At 41.9% G+C, this 27321-nt stretch overlaps 1 protein-coding gene across 7 annotated transcripts in view; it reads right to left on the reverse strand.

Moving 5' to 3' along the window:
- Positions 1–27321, reverse strand: part of sgcd (sarcoglycan, delta (dystrophin-associated glycoprotein)) — a 241934-nt gene that overhangs the window by 21910 nt on the left and 192703 nt on the right. For all 7 annotated transcript variants that reach the window (XM_020615170.1, XM_020615172.1, XM_020615174.1 and 4 more), the window contains one exon: positions 1068–1140. In XM_020615170.1, coding sequence (XP_020470826.1) covers positions 1068–1140 — 73 coding nt within the window. The remainder of the gene's footprint in view (positions 1–1067; positions 1141–27321) is intronic.

Consider the following 27321-nt stretch of genomic DNA (forward strand, 5'->3'; position numbering starts at 1 on the left):
ATCTGCATCTTTTAATTTTTGGCAATATTTTCTACTGCTGTCAATAAAGTGTGAAAAAAGAAGAAATTTACACCTGTTTTTCCGAGAGGTAAAATGCAGTTTTCTCGGCTATAGTGGTTCATTTCTATTCTCTCCATCCATTTTTTTGCACCTCTGAACAGAAACACCTTAACATACATATTGCATGAGACACAGATTTAAGTGTTTTTCTTTCATCTTACCAGTGTAAAACCTCAGTCAGGCTGTTTAATGAATAAGGAGAAACACAATTTGAATGTTTAGCATCTAAAGAAAGGAGATACAGTCGTAGTAATGCACTGTATGATCTTATAACATGGATACTCATACTTTCTCTCATTCTCTATCAAGTTCAGGAAGGCTTGTGTGAATCACTGGGCATTTGTGTTTATTTACTAAGGATTTGTTGTCTAGTCAATTTATTGTAAATAAACTGGTCATGTATTACATATTTCTGATATTAAAATTTGTTTTATGTACGTTTTCCTTTCTGTCACAGCCTCATTGTCACAGTGCATATAGCTGTGTTGTCTGATATCAGAACTATGAATGAAGCTAAGGAATAGTTTAATTTTTTTAATAATCATCTTAATTTCAAATCCACCTTCTAGATCTACTGTCTGACCTCATCGGAAACCAGCAAATATTCACATTTGAGAAGCTGGATTCAGGAAGTTTTAAGCAGCTTCTCATGAAAACTACTTTAAATTGTTAACAGGAATCACCACCAATCATTTTAACTCAACACCAATCACTAAATGATGCTGCATATGACTGTTGTTTTCTGTATGTGTGTGTGTGCTAAAGTGAGTGGTGTATCTCTTTCAAAGATTTAGTAGGTTTGTGGCTTTGCGTTTTATTACACTAAACATGTATTAATACAGTACAGATTAAGGATAAATATTATGAGTGTTCACACTTCGCACTCATGTCTGTGTTTCTGTTCACATACTGTACGTGTACATGAGTGCACTCTCACACATCCATCTATTTACAGTACATGTCAATGTATTTGTTGCCCGCTGTGATAAAAACAGATGTAGACTCACCGGAGCTCTTTAAACGGCTCGGCCCTGACATGCGGCGTTTCCAATGATTTGCTGAACACAGCTCCTTCGGCCCCTGGAATCACAGAACACAGTGTCAGACAGGAGGCCGTCGTCAGCTGAAACCAAATCCTCTCGTCTGATCGATGGACATAATCACCGAGATCCTGCCGATCTATAAGGCACGAGCCAGCGTGCACAGCGGCCCCCAGCTCACCTCGCCTCACTTACAATATTACATGTACTTGCACACATTTGTTAGGATGGAATACTCTGATGGAATATTATGAGGATATTTTTAAACCAAGGCCTTTATGTACAGCATGCACTGCCCTCTATCCTTAGAGCCTCACTGTGGATAAAGACAAAACAAATCATCATTGGGGAGAGACATGCACTAGATCACACAAACACAAAATAGACAGAAATATCAGCAGTAGAATTACAATGTACAGAAGCCAAGAACTATCACGTAGGAATGCTATAAAACACCAGACCTACAGAATAATAGAACTGCAGAATGAAACCAGGAGCTGCAAAGTAACAGAGCAACAAATCTGTCAAATGACACGGCGCACTGTGACATGCTGCTACATAATGCACCACTATGTTATGTGCTGCTGTGATGCAGCTGGTGTGTGGGTAACTTTCTGCAACTCACAACAGCTTCATCAAACTGTTGAAGTGTGTGTGAACTAGATGTTAGTAACTGGCCTGTTAGCTCATTAGGAGTTAAAGCCCTAACATTTAGCTTAAGGCACAACTGAGACTAATGAAGCCCAGTTTTGATGGTTGTTGAGACTGACAAGCTGACTGAAGCCGGCCTTACACTAGAAGACTATGATAAGACTAAAGACTAAAGTCTGACATCCTCTCACATCTAAAAACAATGTGTCTATAGTCACAGTTTCTAGTCACATTTTGCCAAGACTGGGGATCGTGCAGGGTCACTATATATAACCAGATTTTCTCTTGAGACCACTTCCCATATGCTCCTGCGTTTGGCTACAGCTCTGCTTGTGTGTGCAGTGCTCAGAAAAAACAGCCAAATAGAAAAAGAGAAGACACCACAGAGTGTGGACACGACCCTGTTGACTGAAAGGGGACAGCGAGGCCTGTCCACCTTTTCTCTTTCTCCACTCTGTCGAGATACAAATTGGATGACACGTCAAACCGACAGCTCACTCCACAGCTCCACCAGTTTCTCCTCCGTTATAACCGTCCAACAGAAGGCACAGTCACCGGAGTGTCCGTCATATTCACCACTGTTCCTGTGCCTGCTGTGCTGCATCCTGATTGGTGCTGGAGACAGCTCAGCTATTGGTTGTTTACAACGTTCAGATCATTGTCTGCATGAGCCAAGACTAAATCTTATGATAATATTAAACAAGTTTGATTTTATTGGAACATCAAGACGAGAAAAAAAACAACAGCTCAGGTCACCACCTTACACCAAACAACTGAGATGACGTGAGCGCGACACAGCAAGACCCCCACAATTTTATTCTAACACTGGAAATTCGTTTGTGATACGAAACCGCTTGAAAAGTCATCAGGTGTACAGCTAGCATTATGGAAATAAATTAGTCTGAGTACTAGTAAGGAAAGCACAGTTTTTGTCCAGCAGTGGTACAGTAAGTATTGTAGAACAGTACAGACGTGCGGGACAAAAACTGAAGCTGTCCAAACAACTCTTTATGGTGAGTACTGAGCATCACAAGGACACAGGTTTAGCAGTGTGCGTTTCTACATTCAGTCATTAGACACCTTAAATGTAAACAGTAGAAAGAAATAAACTTAACTACTTTGTCACCTGAAGTATGACTTACATTCCAGTACTCGACTGTGACAAAGTACTCGCTTACAACATTAAAGAAACAAAGCGATACTCGGCTGGCTCCTCATCCTGAGGCTCTGATTGACTGTAGTGTCGATGTAGCAGCGCAGCTTGAGTAAACCGAAGCACTCAGGTACATCAAATCAACAAAGCATCAGGTGCACATCAATAGCCATGACAAAATGCATTTCACAGCATTTTGAGTCACTGCTGGGAACCTGAACGCCTCCTACTCTCTGGCACGCTTCATTTTTACTTCTAAATTAGATACAAACAAAAAGTACACTTACACAGGAAGCTCAATAAATATAATCCCTCACATAAACACAGAGCAGATCAACACAGCTAGTACTTAGAGCATCAAATTAACAATTTAAATACAAAGCAGATACTGCACAAACAGTGGGAAATCTCTCTTGAAAGCAGCACTAGTCAGTGCAACCACAACTCAAACCAGTAACTTGCTCTTATTTATCATTTATGTTAAAGCCAGCTGGACAGAGGCGGTTGTATCAGGACAAATGTGACTTTTTCAAATAAATCAGTCTCTTCCTAATGTCTGGGCATAAACAACCTTCTTGTCCCTCCAGGGAAATGTGTTGTAACAGGGCTCAAGTTGTCAAAAAGTCAGAAAAATAAAATTTTTATGCAAAATAGCTCCGGTTCAAACATGTGGGACAGAATACTCTCCCCTCAATGACAGCCACAGGTGGACACACCTGTTCTGTTTCTTGTTTTTCCCCAACTGGACTGAACCTTATTAAAATTTTGCTTGTGCCTGTTGATGAGATGAAATGTCATACTGACAGTTTTATACTTCCTGGGTAATCCTTAAAACGTAACACAAGTTAGGAAATAAGCAGCAACAAGTGTGATATTTTTTTGAGTCTAAATTTTAAGAAATCACCTAAATTTCCTGAGAATCAAAACAAAGCTGATAGTTTACACATGAAGAAAACAGCTTACGAGTACTGTGGCGACATTTACATACGTGCCGCTCAGTCACTTGGCATCAGTGTACAAAGAGGATGTAAAGCAAAGTGGAAGCCTCGGTGCACGTCGCTGCCTCTTTCCTGCAGTAAAAGTGAGTGAACATAAAACACAAGCCTCACGTTAGAAATCCCAGTTCTGAGACGGAGTACAAAGAACAAAAAGCTCTTCACTTTGCTTCCTGGCTGTCACTCCGCCTTAACTCGTTAGTTTAAAGCTTAAGTGTCACTTTATCTTGTTCCTACCAACACTTTTATCACCTGTACAGCTCAAACAAAGTGAGATACTCACAGTCCGTGAGTAGAAATAGGTTTTTATTTTAATACATATATAGTGTATGTAAATATATTTAATACATACATATTTATCAGTGGTTGAAGAAGCAGTCAGTACTCGGTTTGTATTTTTAGAGTAACTGATTCCTGGGGGCAAATATTAATGCAGGGAGCATGATGTCTGGGCTGTACCAGTTATTAAAATAACAATAAGGTCAAATGTAAGGTTTGACTTGTGCTAGGTGAAATATTAGGGGATCCTCCCAGCCATTAGAATTCATCCTGTGGGGACCATGAACATCTGCACAAACGTCTGTGGTAACCCATCCAACAGTTGTCCAGTATTTCAGTCTAAACACAAGTTTGAGGTGCTATTGTGACTAAATCAATCCCATAGGAATCCACATTATGGCTCTTGTAGAAACTCTTCTTCAGACTTTTTCAACTCAGCACAAGCAAAGCCGTGTACGTGATGTGATGAAGGGGCACAGCCCTTACAACAAAAGTGCAGACTCCTGGAGGACAGTATTTAATATCCCGAAGAGACCTGCCTGCTGAAGTCCTGCAGGACCACAGGTTTAATATTCAGCCATTTAATATTTTGCTCTCTCTGCCCTCTATTAGCTTTCTCCCTCAATCTATCATTTGCTTGCTCTCATTATCTCTGCTGCTGCAGAGTATAGAATGTTCTCCCCTTTAGTATTTCAGTCAGACTGCAGGTGTAGCCAACCAGCCCTTTCTAATAAATAGCCAGCGCTCCCTGCTGAGACACTTTGCCCTTTCTCCTCTGAATGATGTAAGGAAATCAGCAGCATTTACTAAAGGGTGCGTTTCTCCACATCAGCAGTAAGTTTAGACTGTCAAATAGTAAATGCAGCCAACAGATTAGAGAAAGGTAAGGGAGTGGAGGGAAATCAAAGTAAATACAGAAGAAATAGAGAGGAAAAACAGAGAAAGGAGAGAAACTGACAGAGAAAGCAGAAAGAAAATGTGAGGGAGCAGGCCAGAGGAGAAAGAGGAGCTAACTATGGCAGCCTGGTGCAGATGGATCTCTCTTGCTCACCTCAAGTTCAATTCATCACATACAGTATGGAGCCGGTGGATTATAGCCCGGTAGGGTATGATGTGACACGCCACTGACAATTTCTCCCACAGCGCAGGTGAGTATAAATCATTTACTCTGGGTCATATCACTGCCCAACTTCTGCTTTTTATTTTTTACCCCTGCCTAAACATGCTGACAGAGCGTGGAGACACTGCTGCCAGAGTGACAGGTGAGCCCGACAATGATCTGCAAAAAGGTGTGACACATTTTAACAATGCCGGTGTGGCATTGTCGACACAGCCGCCATCCATGATGTCAGCCACAGCATCCGTCCCAGCCTGCTCCGACTGACAGGCTGTCAGCCAAAGCAGAATAATACCATGAACATTTCTACAGCCGCTGCTGGTGGTGTGGAAGATTACAGAGCAGTTTTCGGCCTAACAGTTCAAATCCTGAGAAGGAAGTTTGTCAGAACTCGTCGGGGATGAGGCCAAAACTTGGCTCATGATGTCAGTATAAAGATGAGAGGGATTATTTTAGAACTGGTGGGTGTGGAAGAGTTTTGATAGCAGTGGGATACAGGCACGGGTGCTCGTTATTAGCCATGTTCTCCACAGGCTAACGTGTGGCGCTGCGCTGCCAAATTATCTGCCTCCAAGTCACCTGCTTGACCCCAGATCTGTGTAGGAGTTGCCTCTCTCAAAGCCTCACATTAAGTCCACAGCCTCTGTTTCACACTGTCTTCTGTCTTTAAGGCATTTAACAAACCAGCCCTGTTACTCTTACTTACCCTGTTAACCTTACTAAGAAATGTATGCAAAACATCTCTTGGGTTTCTTGCTACTAGAGTTTGAACCTTACTAAGAAATGTATGCAAAACAAAGATGACAGACTCAGCTGGGCAATCCTCTACTGTAAGTATCGAGTGGTTAACATATTATTGTCTATATATAATCTCCTTCAACCTTCTCTTCACCATCGACATGACAGATAACTTACTGGCGAGATGCTTTTTTAATGGCAACAACTTTAGTTTCCTGAACACTCAGAATGACGAGGGTCTAAACATGCTTTGCCTTCATAGGCCAAAAAGCAAGTCTTTATGCCGGTCTTATGGCAAACGCTTTCAACTGCCGTACCCTCAAAATCATTGCTGACAGCATGAGTGAGTGCACAGCTGAATATTAAGTTGTTCCATTTGGATGTGCCGGTAAACGAGCATGTACAATATCCAGACCTTGGAGGTGGAACGACCAGATGGAGCCTGTTAATATTAATGCCATTAGTTACACCTATGATTAGCAAATCAAACTGTCAGCTGTAAGAAAGGACTGAGGTTGGTTAAGTTGTCATGCATGTTTTTACACACTGCTCTCGTCTCAGTTGAAAGTTTCACACAAATTAGACTTTTGACATAAAATACCCTGAAAAACAGACAGAAATGTGTGATTTATACATTCACAGCATGAATGACTGATTTATCTTTCCTGGTAAAATATATTCTTAGGAGGTAGAACCTGACAGTTTACCAGAGCAGCCAACAGGTTTTATCCTGCTCTTAGGGATCTCACTCTTACTCTCACACACACACGATCATCATCTTCACCCTGGTTCAGAAATATGAGCCGAGTGGCAGGAATCAGTCAACACCCAGAGACAAAGATGATAAAAATGACTATGAGGAGATCATCTCTTTGTCCCCATGTCGATGCTTCCACACCGCCACTCCCCACCATCATGAACACAAGACAGCAGGGAAGACAAGAGCTGAAGGATGGACCAGCATCATCACCGTTGTTGATGACTGGTGATTCTGACCTCCATTTTTCTCTCACGTCAAAGAACACAAGTCAATATGTGCAGGGCAATCCCTGATTCATACACTCCAGAACAAATCCAAGGTCAGTGCCTCAGCCTCATTCATTTAAAGACAGCCCTCCTGAGTTGGCACCATGGATGAACAGCAACACAAACACACACACACACAAAAAGAAAATAGTAAACTAGGTTTTTACACTGAATATTTAGTCCTGTGTGATTTTATAATATCATTGCACATTATTTTAAGCTTGATATACAATTCTGCGTTGAATCTACACAAAGCCTAAGGAGCATTTATACTTGTGCACTGGTGTGTCTGTGTTACCCACAATCACACCACCAAAACGCTGGTTAGCGGTGGGGTTTCTGTGCCACTGTGTTACGTTTCTTCCCCACAATCACACCACTGTGCCACTGTGTTACGTTTCTTCCCCCCTTACTAACAAATGGCGAGTGAAATGGAGCAGGTCGTGTTGGAGTTAAAACTGATAGATGTTGAACAGCAGTTACTTTTACTGAATTAATTACTTTTACTGAAAGTACTGTAACACAGATATGAGGGAAGGCGGTGGCGGAGATGTTCTGTACGACCACTGAACCAACTGAGGCAGAGCGAGGGGGATTTTCCGTGCTCGTCAGGCCACTGAGAGACATGTGCGAGGAAATGCACTGCAACCAATCACAGTTGTTGTCTGTGACAGCACAACGTGTAGTTACATTTCTGGAGAGGTGCACGTCAGGCTATGGGGTAGGGGACAGGGCAGAAGCATGAACCGGCCTTTACTCTGATGGACTGTGGTGCATTACAAGCAGCTCACTTGTGCTTTTCTCTTCCCGTTGTATCATCAGAAATGCACTGTGACCTATCCTTACTACAAGGCAACATAGTGAACTATAAAATGTGACAAATGGTGCCTGCGTGGAGCAGGAACCAGATCTTTTGGACAGAAGTAGACAGTCTTGATGAAAATCAGAATAACCGGTCTGATAATTTTAAAAAATCCTGATATTTTAGGAAAACAAATTCCATGCAAACTAACATATCATTCTCCTAGTAAAGTCACATGAGAACAGAGTAAAAGTGAATGTGATCATCACTTTCAGCTCTCTCAGAGGCAGTAGGTAATAAAGGGTCATGAAGATCATCCCTACTCTTAAAAGACAAGCTGATGCACAGCAGTCGACAAAGTAACATAACGGCGTGCAGCGAGGACAGAGACGGCTACAGTGAGGCAGCCCGACAGAGAGATGGACGTCCTTCGGCCTTCAACAGCGACTGTAAAAGATAGCTGAGAGTCTGAACCCTCACGTCAGCCTGCCTGTGTGTCGAGCTGTAAGTGTTTGAAGCCTGCAGCCTGCGGGGTGACAGTAATGAAGTCCTGAGCCTCTAATTGGAAAGAATGATGGCGAGCAGGGTGTTTGATATTCCTCTGCAAATAGACCTGCCGGGGACGGCGACTTGAAGAATGTTGGGCCAAGTTGATTAGCATGGCAGGGTGCCTGTGTCTCTGTGTGCGTTTCGAGCCCATTTCAGTTCAGTCATTTGCCTTTTGTGCACCCCGAAAATAACATACATACGATAGCTTGTGAACGCCTGACACACAGAATGAACACGGCTGCAGCCACCTCAGTGTCTCATCTGTCCTGCTTCACTACAACAAACACACCTCAGGGTGTTTTATAACATGTTACATGTAGGAATGAAGACCGGGGTTTCATGAAAATTTTATTTAAACACTGTACAGTTTACACTATAAGGCCAAAAGTATATGGACATCACTGTCCACATATTCTGAGGCTGTTCTTTGTGGTTTAACCTGGGTCATTTCCTTCCAATGAGGAGACACTTAATATAGTATTTTACAACTGTGTATGTCAACAGCTTGTGTTTGCCCGCTTCTGTCTCAGCACGACAATGCTCCCATATGTAAAGCCAGGTCCATAAAGAATATCACATATCCATTAATATCTGTCTTTGTCATTAATGTCTTGGGCAAGACACTGAACCCCCAAGTTGTCCCCGATGGTTAGAGCCATCGGTGTGAGTTGGTGCCGCAGTAGGCTACCTGTACCGGAAACAAATTCCTTGTGTGTGACATACTTGGCCAAATAAAGGTGATTATCCTTATTATTATCCACTGCACTGTTACTTTTGTTGAGACCAAACAGGTTTACATGCAGTCAACGAAATCAGCTGTGTTGAAGTTTGGACCATTACGATCAACTGAGGTTTTTACTTGACAAAACAAACATCTGTTGATATTATATATTATGTGTTGTATGATATTACAGGCATGTTTTGCAGATGCATGTTTTTAAGCTTTTAAAAGGGAAACCTGTGCTCAAAAAAGAGAGAAAAAGAACAAAGGAAGGCAGTAATTTGACAGCAAAATTGTGCAATGAATGGTGTGTTCGAGTCTCAGGAGTGTAATTTTCACCTCATGATATAATGAAGTATTATACTTTAATGATACACCCCATTAACTGTGACTGATACCCCACTGATGACCGTTTTCCAAAGTAAACTGAACTTCAGATAGATTTCCCACCTTCTAGGCAGCAGCTGGTTTCCATGCTTTTCACTACAGTGTGAAAAAAAACACAGAAATGTTAATAAATGAATCTATGCGTAGTGAATAATAAGTCCGTTTGTATTTCATGTGTGTGTGGTAGGTTAAAAACAGATGCATTTTTAAAGCTCCACACAACTTTTTCATGCTGAAGGTCCATCTACACATTCTCTCAACTCATTAGAGCACACGAACAGGGTGACTAAGTCAGACGTAACTGGACTCACTGCCGATTCCTGACGACATCTCGTTTCTCATCTGAAAGGCTGACTTTGCTGTTGCTGAATGGTCATCCTATATTTTTATTCATGTTGTCAGATGATTAACTGATAACTAAACATGATCTGCAGCACAGTGCCTTGCTAATGACCGGTAGCTTACATAGTAGCCTATTTATGAACCGTCATCATGCTTCTCACTAGTTCTTACATCTAACAATAGAAACAGAACAATATGTAAAGGAGTGAAATCGACAAAAGGCAAATTTTCCCATCAAATATTGTGTCATTAATACTTAACCCTTCCATGTGTCTTGGCCAGATGGTTTGGCAGCTTGGGATCGGTTAACACGAAGGCACAATCTCCTCTAAGTTTCAGTGTAGGCCTCACAATAGCCAGAATGTGGTCGTGTTCACGTGGCCCTATTAGGAGCCTGGCAGCAGCATGTTGAATAAGATGCAAACATGAAAATAAGGACTGGGTTACTCCTGCATACAAGGAATTACAATAATCAAGCCGTGATGAAACAATAAGGAACAAAACAAGAAGTGCATGAAGGCGGCATGCTCGTCAGTCAGCTACCAAAAGATGCTCCAGTTCTGCCAACAGAAAGAAGGTTTCACATGCTGTTAGATGCAACAAGCACTTTGCACAGTGAGACCTGAAGGGGCATCAGCACCCTGTGGACAGGAGGGTTCTCCACCCAGAAGACAGGTCTGGTTTATGATGCACACCTGTGGTTGAATATAAGTGTGTAACGTAGATTCAGGGGTAAATCGACACATAAGACGCATGTAATGACAAGTGTAAATGGGACTACAGCATCTACATACGACTTTGAAGCAGTTGTGAGCTTTCTCGCCTGTGACTTTCCACACCTTGGGGATCAATTTGATGCCTTCACAGACCACCTATCAGACAGATAACTGTATTCATAAAGCTATTTTCAAAGCCATTAATGGTCACAGAGAGAAGGCGGAAGCCTGTCTGACTATTACCAGCGTTTCCTTTCATGTGCTTCTTAACTGCGGTGTAATCAGTCTTCATCTGCTGCTCAGTCGATGAGGAGCCTGCAGACTCGGATCGATACGGGCCACCTGCATTTACACACCACTCGCCGCCTCCACGCTCGCTCTTTACCACTCTGGTCTCCATCCTTCCCTCATCACCTTCCTCTCTCTCTATTTACCTCATAAACATGTACAAACAGACTGCATGAGGGATCGATAAAACCCATCCCGAGGTTTGATTTCGACTCCCTCCAGCCAAAATATTACACCTCCTTCTCCAAAATAATTTCATCCATATTTTCCAAAATGTGACCTGACTGATACTTACGGTCCTTCTTCCTTTTTCCTTGTCCTAACCTCCTTCCTTCTTTTGTTCACTCTCTTCATTTCACCTCCTTTCTCTCCTTTATCTTTCCCTTTCTACGTTTCCTTATTCCTTCTCTCCACAACCTTATTCTCCCTTGACTCTATCCTTCATCTGTTACTGCACATAATTTATCTATTTTTCGTTCCCTCTCTTTTCCTTCTCATTTTATGCCTTCTAACGTTTCCTGCCTGCCTCCCTTCATTTCCCCTTTGATCCCCCAGACCTTTCTTTGTTTTTGTCTCCTATCTTTCCTTGTTTCTTCGATTTCCTCTTCTTCAGTTTTTCATCTCTCACCCGTGTTGCCTTGTTTTACAGTCATCTTTTATTAGGTCCTCCTTCCCTTTCGGAATGAGTGGCACTGATAAGCAACAACAGTGTCTGAGATTGAGAGTCACTAACAAAACTGGGCTGAGGAGGACAGGACAATGGGAGCAGAGAGAAATGTGCCGGATAAAGTGAGGAGAGCAAATAAAACAAAGCAGAACTGGAGGAGAAAGATTTACAGTCTTTATTAACCCTGTAAGATAACATTTGCTCTTGAATTCCAGGCCACATGCCACTGAGAAGTTATTTTGTTTATCCAGACCACAGCCATTGGTGGCAGGGAATTATAAGAAAAATAGGACATTATGAAGACTCGTAGAGATATTACAGCACCTGGGGGAACCCAGAATGCTGCCAAGCCTTCACACAAATCTAACCTTTCTCAGCGGCCACTGTATGGGCATGTTTGTACCGTCAGCTACTGCAAAGGTGAAATACCACAGTAACACTCTGGTAGAGTAAAAAACTGCTATTTGACTCTTTGATTGAGTCACTGTTTCTCATAAGGTGTGGAAGGGCGCTGATGATGATGTCAGCATATCAAAAAGTGGCACCTGAACACACGCACAGTCGACTAGCACGTACGTTCAGCAGTCTTGTTAAATACACCCCCCAAAAAAGAGTCACTTGTTCTACTTTGAAATTGTTGAATGATTCAAAGGGACTTTGTTCTATATATGATGAAGTGTCACACTCTGGATTTCTCTCCAGGGAACAAAGCATGCCATTTAAATTATGAAAGTGTGCACACTTACAATGTGTCAGAGCAATACAAACACCATCCAAAGTTAATTGTCTAACAAGATGAAAGACTGCATGCAAACTGCTAATGTCAGATTGCATGGAAGTCTATAATTAACCAGGGTGTCGTCTAAATGGTAAATTATGTTGAGTGAGTTCGTAACTTCGTTATAAATCTGTTCATCAATCTAATTCGCAATCTGTGGCCACAACAGAGAACAGCACGACATCACAGCATGAAGGCATCTGAGTCTCACAGACAGCCTGCGTTTATTCACACAAAAATAAATTGCTGTGTCACACTTTGGACAGCTCCTTAAATAAACTACTATAGCAATAGCAATTTTATCTACATAGCGCTCAAAACAAATATTGCAATGTGCTTAGCAAAATCAATGTTGGCTGGTGGAAAACTGGATTTCTGGTCTTACTATTTTCTGGCATTCTGTTGATGAAACAGTATTTCAGCTGCAGTTTTTTGTAGGAAAGGCAGCACAGTGCATGTTGACCACTGCTGTTATGTGACATCCAAAAGTGATGATCAATACTGTGCAAAAATAAAAAATCAAATCTGAACATCACTTAGGAACTAAACTTTTCTCCTTTCATTAATAATAGTTTCCACATGGTGGAAGAAAAAGAGCAGCTGTAACAGTTCAGTTGCCTGTGCACAACTTTCTTCCTGTTGTTTACAGACCGTCATTAAATACAATGACTGCTATTACCTGCTCTAAAATAAGGAATGTGCAAGTTACTGCTGAAAACACTCACGGAGGCCGAATGCTGGGAAACTTGTGTTGTCTGTTTGCCTGCAGTGAATCTCCTTCCATTTACTGACATAAATCTGTATCTCATGAAGCCACAAGAGTCAGTGAAAGAAAATAACTTCAGGTCTTATTCCCATCCAGTAGCAGCACTGCCTTCACTCCAGTACGACTTGACTTTGAACCTGTCCGACAACTCGTTCCCTCCTTTTCAGCCACCCCTCATCATTCCACCTTCTTTCTACATTCTTCTCTGTTCTCTCTTTTTTGACTTCCACCTTCTTTTCGCCATCTGTTTCTGTCTCACTTTGCTTCCTCCTCTGTTCTGTTTGTCTTTGCAGTGGTTTCTTCTTAATAGCAGAGCAGGATGAAGGTAAATGTCGGGCCTGATGTACAGCTGATGATGGCCTGTGACCCAACGGGGCCTTGAGGGTCTCAGGCTTTAGTCTCACAACAGGACAGTGAGGCTGCACACCATCAGGAAATATATTTAGCTCTCCTCCATCTCATTACAGCAGGTGGGTTAATCCACATTTGTCTCCAGTGAGTATTTGAAAAGGTGTATGAGACTGAGTCAGGATCAGCAACAGTGTGAAGGAACATGTCACCCAGTGCAACAGCGCAGCTCACTGATGTGTTGTTCATTTATATTCTGGACAATACTGGGGCTCTGAGGCACGTGAGTGAGATATATCTTGTTGCGCAGACAGCACGTGTTAGTGGATCAGTTCATTGTTGGGTGGGATCCCGGGATTTGTTGATAACAAATAAATAAAATATTGAATATCAAGAGACTCATCCTGAAATTATACAGTGTTTCTATGTGATGGAGTTTAGTGGTTATTGGTGGTTGTTTCAGACCATGTGCAGTGGAATATTATGGACATTTCAACTACAAAGAAACAAACAAATATTTGCGGATGTAATTTACCTTTGTAAAAAGCAGACAATAAAAGCATACAGTACAAAAATATAATGGCCAGATACTGTGAATTCTACTGAGCCCACTTTCAAAGATAATGAACTCTTTCTATTTGCTAAAATAACTTTGCACCCAAGATATCTACAGAAATCCACCAGCTACTGTATAAAAATCACACTGTGTTTGCCATAAATATGGTGCTTGTCCTGTTCAGTGCTTCAGTAATGTGCGGTGTAATGGACACCACAGCTTCTATTGCTAGTACAATGCTGAGCAACTCATCGTGAAATATTTCCAATAAAAGTGTCTCATTTGGGAAGTTATTTGAACCTTTCTCATAATAGTCTTAGTAAAATTTTGAAAGCAAATGTCACAGTTCTCCTCTGTTACTTTGGGAAAAGCCAGCAGGTAAACCAGAGAGGAGAAAGTAGGAGTGTGTGTTTGTGTGGTGTGTTTAGTGCCACTATGTGAGATAACATCATCCTTGGTTACCTGAGCATCTATCACTGCAGCAGCAGGCTGACAACCAGCAGCTGCAGGAGCCATGTGATACCAAACAGATGCTTTCAGCACTTCTGGATGGGCTGCAATCTACTGGTCTTGTTCAATACATCATTACGATATGAGATTTTCTGATGGCAAATTATGAAAAAAAAATAATGACAGTGATTTTCAGCCAATGCTCAGGAAAGAATGGTGTCAATTAATTTGAAAATGCTTTACAACCTAGGCTACAAATTAGAAAGCTGTGATGTTCACAAGTTCTTCTTTAACTCTGATCATGCAATTTGGCTTAAGCCCCTTTCAAACAAGGTACCGGTGAGGCAGCTGCTGTTCTGGCATTCAGACAAGCCTCTCTGCAAGGCTTTGTTCAAGCACAGCAGGACAAGCCAGGTACAGCCACAACGTTCACATGATATCCATCATCACGCCAAACAGACACACAGTGATGGCAAACGTTATGAATAATATACAAGGTGAAAGACTGTCCACAACATGAGGATGAGAAGTTTTTTGATTTCCATGACAGACAAATTTCCAGCCATTCTGTGTTAGCTCATGCTGCTAGACTATAGCTGTGTACCAGCTCAGGAGACGCATCCTTCGAAGGGTGCATTCAAAGACCGACTGTGTCACAAAGCAATCCTATTTCAAAGGTTCCTACTCCAAGATTCTTTGCGTTCCAGCAGAGCACAAAGCAGCTGTCAAGGTTGCTAGGTGACAGGAGCGGTGCTTCGTAATGCAACAGTACAGGACAGGAACACTCGGTAACGTAAACAGGAAATCCTCCCTAGACCATTATTGAAACGGTCTAGGGAGGATCTTAAACAAGAATCCGCTCATCCCTGATAGTTTTCCACCTCTCCCTTCCTGTTTACCATGTGAACATATCTTAGATGATTGTGAAAGTCACCTTAGAGTAAATTCAGCCATTATCATGAAAGAATAGCATCATAGCTGTCAGTTATGCTTCCATGCTAGATGTTATGAGTACATCAGCACTAATGGCACTTGCCTTCTCTCTCACACAGACGGTCTATTACGTGTTGGTGAGATAAAGGCAGGCAGCGCATTACACTCCTCTGCTGCTTATAGCATGTACGCCGCCTGTCACTGACATATAGCTGCCTCTGGAAAACAAACAATGCCTGCCATGATCTTTGCAAACGGCTTTGCCTGAACTCTCAAATGTGTCTCGTTTGTCAAGGAAGGTGCCGGCTGCAGATGCCCAGAGCGGAGGGGAGGAGAGAGCACCTTCCCATCGCCACACTTACAATCTAATCTGGCTTTGTGACTGCTGGCGCCTGGATTTATGTCAGCCATGAAACAAGGCTGGGGGAAATGTCCTCGAACTCTGCGGGCACCCAGGTATGAGGTACACAGACACACACACACAAAAAGCAACTATATGTACATGGAAGAACAATTTTTCTTCTTAGGTTTCTGAAGACAGGTGCATTCGCTAACAGTCAGCTGAGTATATCAAATAGGATAGTTCACTTCAGGTGAGATGCAAGTTCTACCAGGTCCAAATTATACCAGCTGGGTTGGCTGGGCCTTGTTTTACTGCAACAGGTCCTGGGTCTGTCTGTCAGGATGTTGAATATCTGAGTTGATCTGAGTTTACAGAGTTTGTTTCTGAGGTATCATGTTTCAGTTATGGGTTTGTCATGAACAGATTAAGACACAACAGACCCTTGGGCACAAAGATGTAAAAGACTCAAAGAAAAGCTCTTTAAAGATGTGTTCTGACTCTGTGTGTTCTTTTTGCATCACTCTGTAGTTGTTTTCCAGCTCCTTGTGGTTGTATAGTATGTCTGTGGATATTTTGTGTCACATTTGACATCATTTTTTGGTGTTTTTGCATCTCTGTGTTGTCTTTCTGTGTCATTTTATTGTTGTTATGCATATCCTTGCAACTGTTTACCATCTCTTTACAGAGGTTTGTCTCTCTTTGCGGACATTTTTGTTTCTTTGTGGTTGTTTTGTGTATCATTTTGGCTGTTTTGTGTGTCTTTCTGGGATATTTTGCAGCTGTGTTCCAGGGCCCTGTGACACCTTGCACCATGGGCTTTATATAAAAAAAGCCAGAATCAAACTGATACAGAATGCTGAGTGTTAAAAAAAATCTGAATGTCTCTGATCATCTCACCACTGACAGTGCATCCAACAGAAATGAAGGCTCGTTACTGAATGTTTCTTACTGAAACACAGCTTGGAAGCTGCAGTTGGTTTCCTTCAGGTCTGGACTTTGGACTTTTCATCCAAGAGCCAGATAATTTCTAACTCGTTAATGATCTTTTGTACTGATCGCTTTTTCCTGTTGGATTGGAATGGCCTCCTTGCACAGCTGAACTCTGGTTGTGCTTGGTTGAAAATGCTAAAAGCTTGTCAACAGATCTTTGAGCCTAAATATTTAAATAAAGAATGAACTTTATGCTCCAACAATGTTGTAGTTAGAGTAGATCTTCAGTGATCAGTAGATTCAGTCTTACTGTCATTTCACCTTCAAACTAAAAAACATATATGTCTAAAACCTCATCTGGGTTATGAGGGCATGTCACAAGTGTGTCCTCAGTTTGCCACTTTATCGGTCTGCTAGAAACCCAGTGCTTGCAAGACGAACACCCCGATCACGCACAAACAAACACACACACACAGGCCAGTAGTAGCTGCAGTCACTGGGGTTTAATAGATTCTTCATCATCTCCTTAATGTGGTCAACTGACAGGAATCCAATGGCCGCTCACACACTTGCACATTTCCCACTCACTCTAGATAAAACCATGAAATGTAGACTGCCTCTGCCTCGCCTTGAATAAATTCTCCGCTGTGACGTACCCTCGCGCAATAACTCTGGAGTGTCTTTTATGGTCTTATTACGGCTTAACGGTGTCCATTCTGAAGGAAGAAAAGCTGGAAATAAAAGTCTGAGTCTAAAGCGGTGGGGGAGGATATATGACCGAGGCTGGGAGAGGTTTCATGAAACATAAAGATGGAGATCAGCAGGTAATTTCATAAGGAGATGAATATTTTCTCTAGTGTTGAACCATTAGCTGAGTTTTACCACAGACTAACATATTACATTTTGTGTTGCACTAAAACTCAAACTGGCCTCCAAACAGTTAAGACACCTTGTCGCTGCAACACAGAATGATGTTATTATTAGCATAGTTGGTTAGAAGTGATAAAAATAGGATTTTAATGCAATGCATACTTTTTCTTTGCTAGTACAATTTTTATTTAAATCATACATATTTTATTTTGCTAATTTTACTGACAGTCTAGTGAAAGACAGAAAACAAAGGGCATAATATGCAACATCTCCACTAAATCACCCCAACCTCTATAGTTTGCCAAGTTTAGACTTGCTGTGTTAAGACAATGTTGATATTGACTTTATTTGGCCAAGTATGTTACACACATGGAATTTGTCTCTGGTACAGAACCGAGGGCAGCCGTCTGCATTGCCAACTCTCTCTCTCTCACTCACTCACACACCCACACACACACACACACACACACACAGGTGGTGGCACTGCCCGCCCCTGCATGGCTCTGGCCATCAGGGTCAACTTGGGGTTCAGTGTCTTACCCAAAGCCATGTGGACTGCAGGCCCCGCGAACCGAACCACAAAGTGAACTGCACAATGGAAATAAGCCTTCAATGGAAATAAGCCTTATGTAGAAAAAAACTGCTTATTTTACTCCAAGTAAGTAAGGTATAAAAAAAGAGTATTATTTTGGTTTTGGTAACTGCCTCAGGTAGCAGTGTTACAAATATACCACCATACCCACAGCCTGGGAGAATTAGGCAGGAGTGCCCCTGGAGGCTTGCCCCTCAGAGGCTCCATTCGGGCCAGAAACACTGCTTTCCTCAGGGGGGCTTAATTGGCTTGATTTGTCTCCCTAGGCTCCGAATAGTCCTGTGATCTTTGCAGCATGTTATCACTCTCTTTTTGTCCCATACTTTGTCTCCACTGAAAAATTGTCCACCACATAAAAAAGGAAATGCATTAAAAGTCGTTACAGGCACTTCCAAGAAACGGCACCCTCCCCAGGACAAATATTTCAGCAAAGGCTTTATGACCCTGGAGTCAAAAGGCTGATGCAAGGTTAGCTTCAAGCCTATGAGGCTCTGTAAGGTGAAGACAGACAGAATAATACTAGTTCCCTGAGCAGCTGGGAGGAAAACAGCAAAACGCAAACAGACTTCCCTCATTATAAAACAGCCGAGACAAAGCGGGTCAGACCACCTGGGGCCAGCATGCAGTGGGCGGCTGACCTCCCAGCCCTTTTCAGTCCTGACACTGGGATCAAGTGTGTGGTAGAAGCCAGGGAAGAGCTTGACTCGCAGTGGCTGAAGGTCAGATCTGTTTCAGCGATAATGGTGAGTAAATCAGAGCCTGACGAGGTCAAAGGTGCAGCCAAATAATCTCTGAGCTCAACTGCAGCGGAACCGGGAGAGAGTTTTGTTTGCCAGGTAAACTTCCCAATTAATCTGCTAACGGTTGCCTGCCCGTCTCCCTTAAGGACGAATGTTTTAATTGTGTCTTTTTTTGTTCATCTTAGATTTATTTTTTTCTGGTCATGACCCCAGTGGCAGAGCAAATTCAGGTTCTGGATCCCATCAACGATGTTCAGAACCGGCGAACATTAATGAGGTGAGATAAAAGTTATTTGCCAACATAATTCACAACGCCGACCCCAGAGCTTATTATTTCGCCCCCAGTTTTCTTACAGAGTGCAGAACAAAAATGAAACTCTACAAGTTGAAACAAAATTTTCCTTTTCATTTAGAGAAATGAAGGTGACAAGGGTCGCTGGTAGCTTGGCCGATAAAAGGCTGAAAATGATTAAACATATTAACAGGGTGACATTATTCGGCCCTTTAACCTCTTGAGCACATCTCCATTGCATGTATTAGCTGCTGCTAATGCGGCCTTTTAGCTTAGAGCATCTCACATTCACAGCTGGTTTGACCAACACTGGATTGTCTGTATCACTTGGTCTTGAGAGGCAATCAGGTCAGGTCAAAGGTCAGCCAACAGACTTCGAAATCAACTGTGAAACAATGCTCTAGATTTTTCTTCAGTTTGTTTCCTGTATTTCTTTTGCCTCTTTCACTTAATCACAGGCCACAAAATGCAGAGTTTCAAGTTTTATTTGTTATTAATATGTTAAAAGTCAGTAAACAAGCTGAGTCCATTAAAATAAGATTTAGCACAGCTCCACACAGTTTGGTTCTCCATTCTTAATGTAGCATTTGGACAACCACTAATGTTGAGAAGGAGGAGAAAAGCTTGGAAAAGATGTCAAAGAAAAATGTTAAAAACATTAAGCTTTCTAAAGGTTTTCAGAACATCTTCTTTGAGGCTTAGGGAAGATGTAGCTGTGATGAAATAAAGAAGTTGTATAAGTTAAAGCTTCATACTGAAAACTAATTTCTGGCTCCAGGACACAGAGGGAGAGTGGATCTTAATAAACTCAACCACACATACAAAAATAAAACCAGTCTTTACACAGCAAAGGTCAAAGTTCAGCCACAAATGATATAAAACTAGGCTGAATCCACCGAGTGCAACCAGGGGTTCTCTGAATGTTGAAAGCGGTTTTTAAAGCAGCACCGTGTTCATATACAGCTCATTTAAAAATGTATTTTACCCTTTCAGAGGGACACACATCTCTTTCTGTCTCTTTCTCTCATGTCCTTAGTTACTCTTGAATGTTTCTCTTTGTCAGTTTGGAGTGTTATATTTTACAAACAGGTTGTTAAAACGTTATGAGGAGGCATACAGTCCACATTCCCTCCGAGCAGTCTCTGAGGGAGCAGGTGGCAGATGTTTCCCACATTTCACTGCATGTTAGCTGCTCTAACTGAGATGTCAGGACAGGCAGAGGGGGCGAATCAGGCTAAAAGAGAGAAGTTAAAATAGAGAATGTGCATACTTTATAAACATAAAATAAAAGATATAATAAACTAAACTTTGTTCATTTAGTTGAGCCATTATTAAATGTTATACTTAAAGAAGCACTCTAGTGATTTATCATCGCCTGTTACCTCAGTGTATGTGTCAGCATGTGCAACCACTGCCTTTTGTTTCCCAGTCACACATACACAACATGCTGAAAGAAAAGTTGCAAAATGCTGTCTGACATCAGCCCAGCTGTATCATAAAATATGCCTATGGTACCACATGACACTAATTTAAAAGGGTGACGTGCTCACATCACCGCTGCTGTCGACATAAGGAAAGTAATGATAGCATTAGTGGCTAATGCTACTTCCATCTGGTCCACACTTCTCTGAGCTAATTAAGCCATGTGCTGTTTTCTTTACAGAGACTTGCAACCATGTCAAATTAGAAGGATGGTGCAGATCCAGCAAAGCAGGTAAACACTAACCAGTCAGTAGTAATTAGAGAAAAGATTCCTCATAGCCGTTTGCAGTTTGTTTAATTATGTGACTCATATTCTGGGTGGTATGTTCACAGGATTGAGCTTTTCTCAGGTGTAACAACCTGTAGCCAAATATGTTTTGAGGTTTGCATATGCGGCTAAATCTGAACACAGACCTATCACTGATCATCATTGTCAACAAAGTGCTGTCTGGCTCTGATCTCTCACTGCCAGAGAGGAAGTCCTTCCAGTACAAAGGCTTAGACAAGAGAGAAAAATGAAAATCTCTCATAATGCTTTTTCGTGACTACACAGGCATCCTTGATTTCCCTCTGCAGAGTATGAAAGAGACTGAGTACCATAATGTGGAGTGGTAATTACTTAGTGCATCAAAGCAGACTGGCTGCTGATAGCACATCTCATATGGAGCAAAGAAGCCTCTTCCAATTACCCTTCTCTCTGCTCACATTTCTGTCCCCTTTCCTCTCCTCCTTTCTGTGCTCTCTTGCTCCCCCTACAGTCTCTTCTGAGCTATTATGAGGTGCCAAATTCACTTTGAATGAGCCCAGACTTCAGAAGGTCAATGGGACACAACTGAGGGATATGAAATGGTTTTAAAACAATAAGAGGTGCAGAAACATCTGCTTTCCAAACACAGGGAGATTACATGAGCTATAGTTGGAGCAGGGGTGTTTCAGTTTATGCTTTTGGATTCATGAACATGTTTACCCTCAAATCTGACAATCCCAACACAGGTCAATTGGTTTCTTACCTAAAGGTTTGTAATTAGAGCCCCTGTTGCAGCCTGTTGGATGGCTGGAAACATCCCTGTCAGATCACATTCATATATAGCTCATTTGCCCTGATTATCCATTTTGGTTGTAACACACCGGGATGCTCATACAGAATGTCTCTGCTAAGTATTCATTGTTGACGTCTGCATACATGCTTCTGTAAACTAGAAGGTCATTAACACAGTTTTTGGCAGTTGGTTAACGTTAAGGGAAAACTGTGGTCTTGGTTAAATAATGCAAACATCAGTGGAGACCTGAAACATATGACAAGACACAAACTGATCTAAGATGTAAGAGTGAAAAGCTTTGTTCACCTGTCCAACCACTTCCTTCCCCTCACCTCCTGCTCTCCATGATCAGTCTTTTAAAGTTTCAGTTTGGCACCATTATTGATTTGACTGTCAGAGTATTTGGGCGGCTGTTGAATTTCTCACTAGGTATCAGTAAAGAATTATGATTATGCTGCATTTTGTTTTGTTAATCAGATTCTGAAAAGCCTTCATTCATACTGGATTTACACCCATGTCCATTGTTCATTGCTGGTGTTTCCAGATCATCTGCAAAAGATGCAAGTAGCTTAGTGTGAAGAGTAAAATTCAGATTTTCTTAAGTTCTTGCATCAGTTCATTAAAGCATCCCCTGCTGTGGAAGTCCCCTCCTGCTGCTTCTCTCCAAAGCAAACATGTTAACATGGCTCTGATCCCGAGCACCAAGGTGACTCCTGTGTTTCCCCCCCGGGCGTTCTGCCGGTAAATAAGTTTAAATACCTCTGGCCTTGTTCCCTCTTACTGTATTTATCAGTGCACTCAGCTGCTCTGCGGTTTCCTCCTGAACTGAAAAACAGCATGAACACGCTGAATGAGTGAGCAGTGCTTATTTTGGAACTGGAGTTTGACTTAAGTCTGAAAAATGTGCTGAGGGAATATCAGCTGACCCAGTGACTTTCAAACCTTTGCTATGGTACCAGGCTGCTGCCCTTTAGCTTTTTATTTAGCTCAGTTTAAAGTCAGATTTTTTGGATCCCATTCCTCATGAAAGATTTAACAATTTTATTTAAAAAAAACTGCAAAAGGATTCTGGATGGATGGGCTCAAAATAGTATGCACTAGTATTTTTTGCACATTTTAGCTTATTCGACTATTATTCCATATAAGAGTCAGTACTTAGTATTCATTGTTGGAGTCCTGATCACTAACTGTTAGGTGAAAAAATACATTGTGAAAACTTTTATTTAACCGTCACTCAGGTTCCCAGCTTGCAGACAAACAAAAATCTGACATTTTCAAATGAATGATAACTTTAAACCACCAGAAGACAATCTAGCGCTGTTGCTATACAGTCTTCAGTAAAATACCTCTGAACAGCATTTAAAATTAAGACTTAACTGCAGGGGACAATTTGCTGATTGTCTGTGTATTACAGCTCTTCGTAAGTTCTCTTGTATGACAAATGCATCTGCAGCTAAACTTGGCTATCATGAACACTGTTTGTGTTCTCGTTTATGGCCCGTCTGCTGGGAGCCAGGCACTGTGTCTGACTGGACTCTAAATAGCTGCAGAAGCCATAATGAAGCCAATGATAGCAGTATCATGGATTCCCAATGACCTCGGTTGGGACAATTAAAGTTATATGCAGGGTATAATTATGTATTTTATTGGTGGGGAAGAAAGGATGGACTTGGTAATGACATGTGGCAGCTTTATTAGCCTCTACAGTGCCTTCATATGTGAACGGGACAAGAAAAGAGCAGCTCATCCTCAGGTCTGATCTGCACTCTAATGGCTGTTGTTTCACTCGTGGGTGTCAAACAAGATCACATGCACAGATAAGTGAACACAAATCTGTTATACTAAAGATCAAAATATTTTGTGTTACTATAAGAGAAGAGTTGCCAGATGCTGCCACCATCCATCCTTCCATTATCTATACTGCTGACACTGGGCGAGAGGCGGGGTCTACCCTGGACAGGTCGCCGGTCTATCACCGACATGTAGACAAACAGATCCTGGTACCGAAAAGACAAACTACTTATCAGTGGCCTCCATAAATCTCCCTTCCAAAAACTGCTGTGTCTTCTAAACTGTCACCTCTCTGCTTAATATTTGCTTAAGTTTAGGCAAATAAAATGGCTTGGATAGTGTCACAGAAAGATGGGGGTAGGCCACAGGATAGGAAATGCAATCTCACATATGAAAAGCACTTTCTCAACATCCTTTCTAATACTGTGCTGCAACATCATGCTATTTCCACCAGTCATTATTCACACAGCCTCAAGAGCCTGCTTATATATAAACATTACCATCAGTTATCATGAGACAAATGACTATGGAAAGCAAACGGGAAAGTTAACATGCTCGCAAAATAAGTACATCTTAACAGGCAATTACTGAACATGTTAACATGTTCAAGACACATCAACATGCTACAGCTGGAAGCAACTAGAAGCTTCCTGATTTTCTATAGGAGAAAAAAATTTTAGACTGTGTTGTACTTATGTTTGTCTAAGTCATGCAGGTGCTTCCTGCTTGGACAATTAAATTGTTAAATAGATAAAAAAGGAATAAACTATTGTTTTGAGCTTCTTTCACTGGTATTAAAAATGTTCAGATCAAAACCTAGAGCTGCCACTGACAGACGGGATAATCCATGGGGATTCAAAGACACACATACAAATAACACTAAAGTATACACAGACATGAATACACACAGAAACCTTTGGTATATGGAAGTCTCGCTGGACCATCTGTGTGTGCTGAGGCAGCGGCCGTCGAGATGTTTGATTAGCCTCACAGCCCGGAGCAGCCTCATCAAACAGCGGTGGAGATAAATGGAGTAACTGGCAAATCACTAGCACCCTCTCCTTCTGCGTGCCCTACGCTTACACCCGATGGCTTCTTAGTTCTGTCACCACAATGACTGAAGCGCTGTGAAAACCTGAAATCAATACTGATTCTTTTTGCTTTATGGCTCTGTCATATCTGTCTGCAGAGGGCACCACCTGTATGTGTGACTGGCTTCTGCACAGTACATACACAAGAATAAAATCAGACAGGCTCAAATGGCTAAAGATGACACAGCAGCAGCATCACAATGGCTGGTGAATACACATCAATCTGCATCAAGCCTAACTGGCATTTTATAAACTATTAAACAATCTATAAATAAGCGTGAGACATTTTCCCTATAGTGAAATGGACCAAAACTGCAGCTTCAGATTAAAGATAAAGACATGCAGTCATATGAAGTGGATCATATTAGTTTTGGTCCCATCTTCTTTTAGGAACACATTTATTTAGTGGATTAAAATCGGTTCGTTACTGACGTTTAACAAAAACAGTTGTCAATAGTGGGATTCCAGAAGTACAGTATATTGACTAACAATAAGGGTAAAAAAGAACCTGAATCACTTTCTGGTTTTACAAGTGACAGCATGAAGACATTTCAGTATGATCACTGCCATACACACACATGTGGCAAACACACACATAGCCTCAGCAAAAGTATTGTATAAAACCCTTTTAATTCATGAGTGTCAGTCCATGCACCAAACATTATCTCATCAACACGCCAGACTGCCATGAACTCCATGTTTATGATCCCCAGAGAATGAGCTGATCTGATCTTGGGATGGCCTGACCTTTCATCTAGCACTAGGTCACAACGTCCTCCTCGCAAACGCCATGTTCCATTATGTTAAAAAGAGCTGATCAGATTTCCTTAAGATCCGCTGTAGCGTGGTTTTGCTATCACCCAAATCCTCCCACTTGCAGGATAAATTTTAAGCTTTTGTAGAAATTGGCAACTGTTAATAGAAGGCTAGATAGCAGCACAGGCTCAAACTGACTAAAAATCCTAATCCTTACACCTGATGGAGGGCATATGTGCAACCACCCACAGCTGGCAGACACAATTGCAGCAGCAGCAAAGTTAAGCCATAGGCACAGATACACAGGCGACTAAGCCCCCAGGAAAAAGGAAAAGGAAAAGAGCCTGTCTGACAAAACACTAAAACAACCACAGCACAGTGATCAATTAACCACATACAGCCAGAAACACATGCACTCCCACAGAAACACCACCATAATATTTGGGCCCATGTGGGCAGTTAAGTAAAACAGGGAACACGGTGGGGAGGAGAAGGTAAACATGTTACCTGTGATGACTGCGCTGTTAGCACTGCAGTCTAATGGAATTAGTTCTGGGGAGTTCCAGGGAGAGCATGAAGAGAGTGTCACCACTCTCTTCATGAACTGATGCAAGAGTGATAACGCTACAGTTTATCATGGATGCTGACAACAGCTGAGAAGAGTGATAACGCTACAGTTTATCATGTAGACTTAGCTGGGCCACTTACTGTCTGACAATACAAAAAGAGCAATGGAACAGCTTTGAGAATGATGACAAATATGAACTCTTTCTCTTACTTATAGCTTTGTCATGTGACAAACTTAAGCTTTGTTTCAGCATCATTCAAGTTTGAGGCTACCTAACAGCAGCTAGCTTGACAGGCTCCCACTCTTCTGTTCTCAGGGTACACTGAGTGAAGGAGGAGGAGTTTGACTTTGTACATACTGCGACACAAACTGCTCCCTTCTGTTAACAACTCACAGCACTACCTGTCCTTACTTGTCTCGCCTCGCCCTCCATCTGTGTCTCCCTCTGTTATAAGAAGCACTTTGCTGAGGTGGGTGACAGTAACGAACTCTGACTCAGTGAGGCTGCAAATGAATGTGGATGAAGATGAAGAGTAATTGCTCTAACACTGGGGGCATTGAAAGGTGTGTCAGAGTGTGTGTGAGGGGGTGCCAATGGGAGTTTTTAAGTTGAAATGTGCAGCCCAGTAACTGTAAGAGGGAGAGACTTGAAATATCGGTTTACCTAGGGGGAGAATGTTTCCGGGTTGCAAGTGAGAGCAGACGTCTTTACTGCTCCTCTTGTCTGTTCTACACTTTCAAGTCTTTGAACAAACTCTACAACTATTAAAATGCCTCAAAGAGGGAAAAGAGCTAATAAATCAGAAGCGAATGAGGATATGGAGGCAGAAGAAGTGTATCACAGAGCGGCGCAAGTAATGGACATTGTGGAGCACCAGAAACAGATGTACATCGTGCTGATGAACCAACAGCAGGAAAACTTCAAAGGCTTCGTGCAACTAATTATGGAGACAAACAACAAGTGATTCGACAACATGACCAGAGAAATACAGGAGATAAAAACGAGTTTGCAGTTTACCCAGCGAGAGGTGGATGTGATTAAAGCAGCCATGGGTGAACAGAAAATACATACCAAGGAGACGAGGGATGACGTCTACAAAACGTGTGAGAGTTTAATAACTATAACGGACAAAATTGAGCAATTGGAAGCACAGTCCAAGCGAATAAACTTGATCTTTGAGGGAATCAAGGAGACAGCTGGAGAAAGCTGGTCAGAAGCGGAATGCAAAGTGAAGGAGATTCTGAAGAATAATCTGCAAATTCATCAAGAAATTGAGATGGAGCGGGCTCACACAGTCGGGAAACCTTCGGATCGTGGTCCGAGGGCGGTGATGGTAAAGTTGATGAAAGAGAAAGATAAGGCACACATATTGCAACAAGCAAAGAAGCTTAAAGGATCTAACATTTATATAAATGAAGATTACACCGAGTCTGTGAGGAAGAGAAGAAGGGAGTTGATGCCGA

This window comes from Monopterus albus, unplaced genomic scaffold (assembly GCF_001952655.1).
Source record: "Monopterus albus unplaced genomic scaffold, M_albus_1.0 scaffold159.1, whole genome shotgun sequence".
Classification (NCBI taxonomy): domain Eukaryota; kingdom Metazoa; phylum Chordata; class Actinopteri; order Synbranchiformes; family Synbranchidae; genus Monopterus; species Monopterus albus.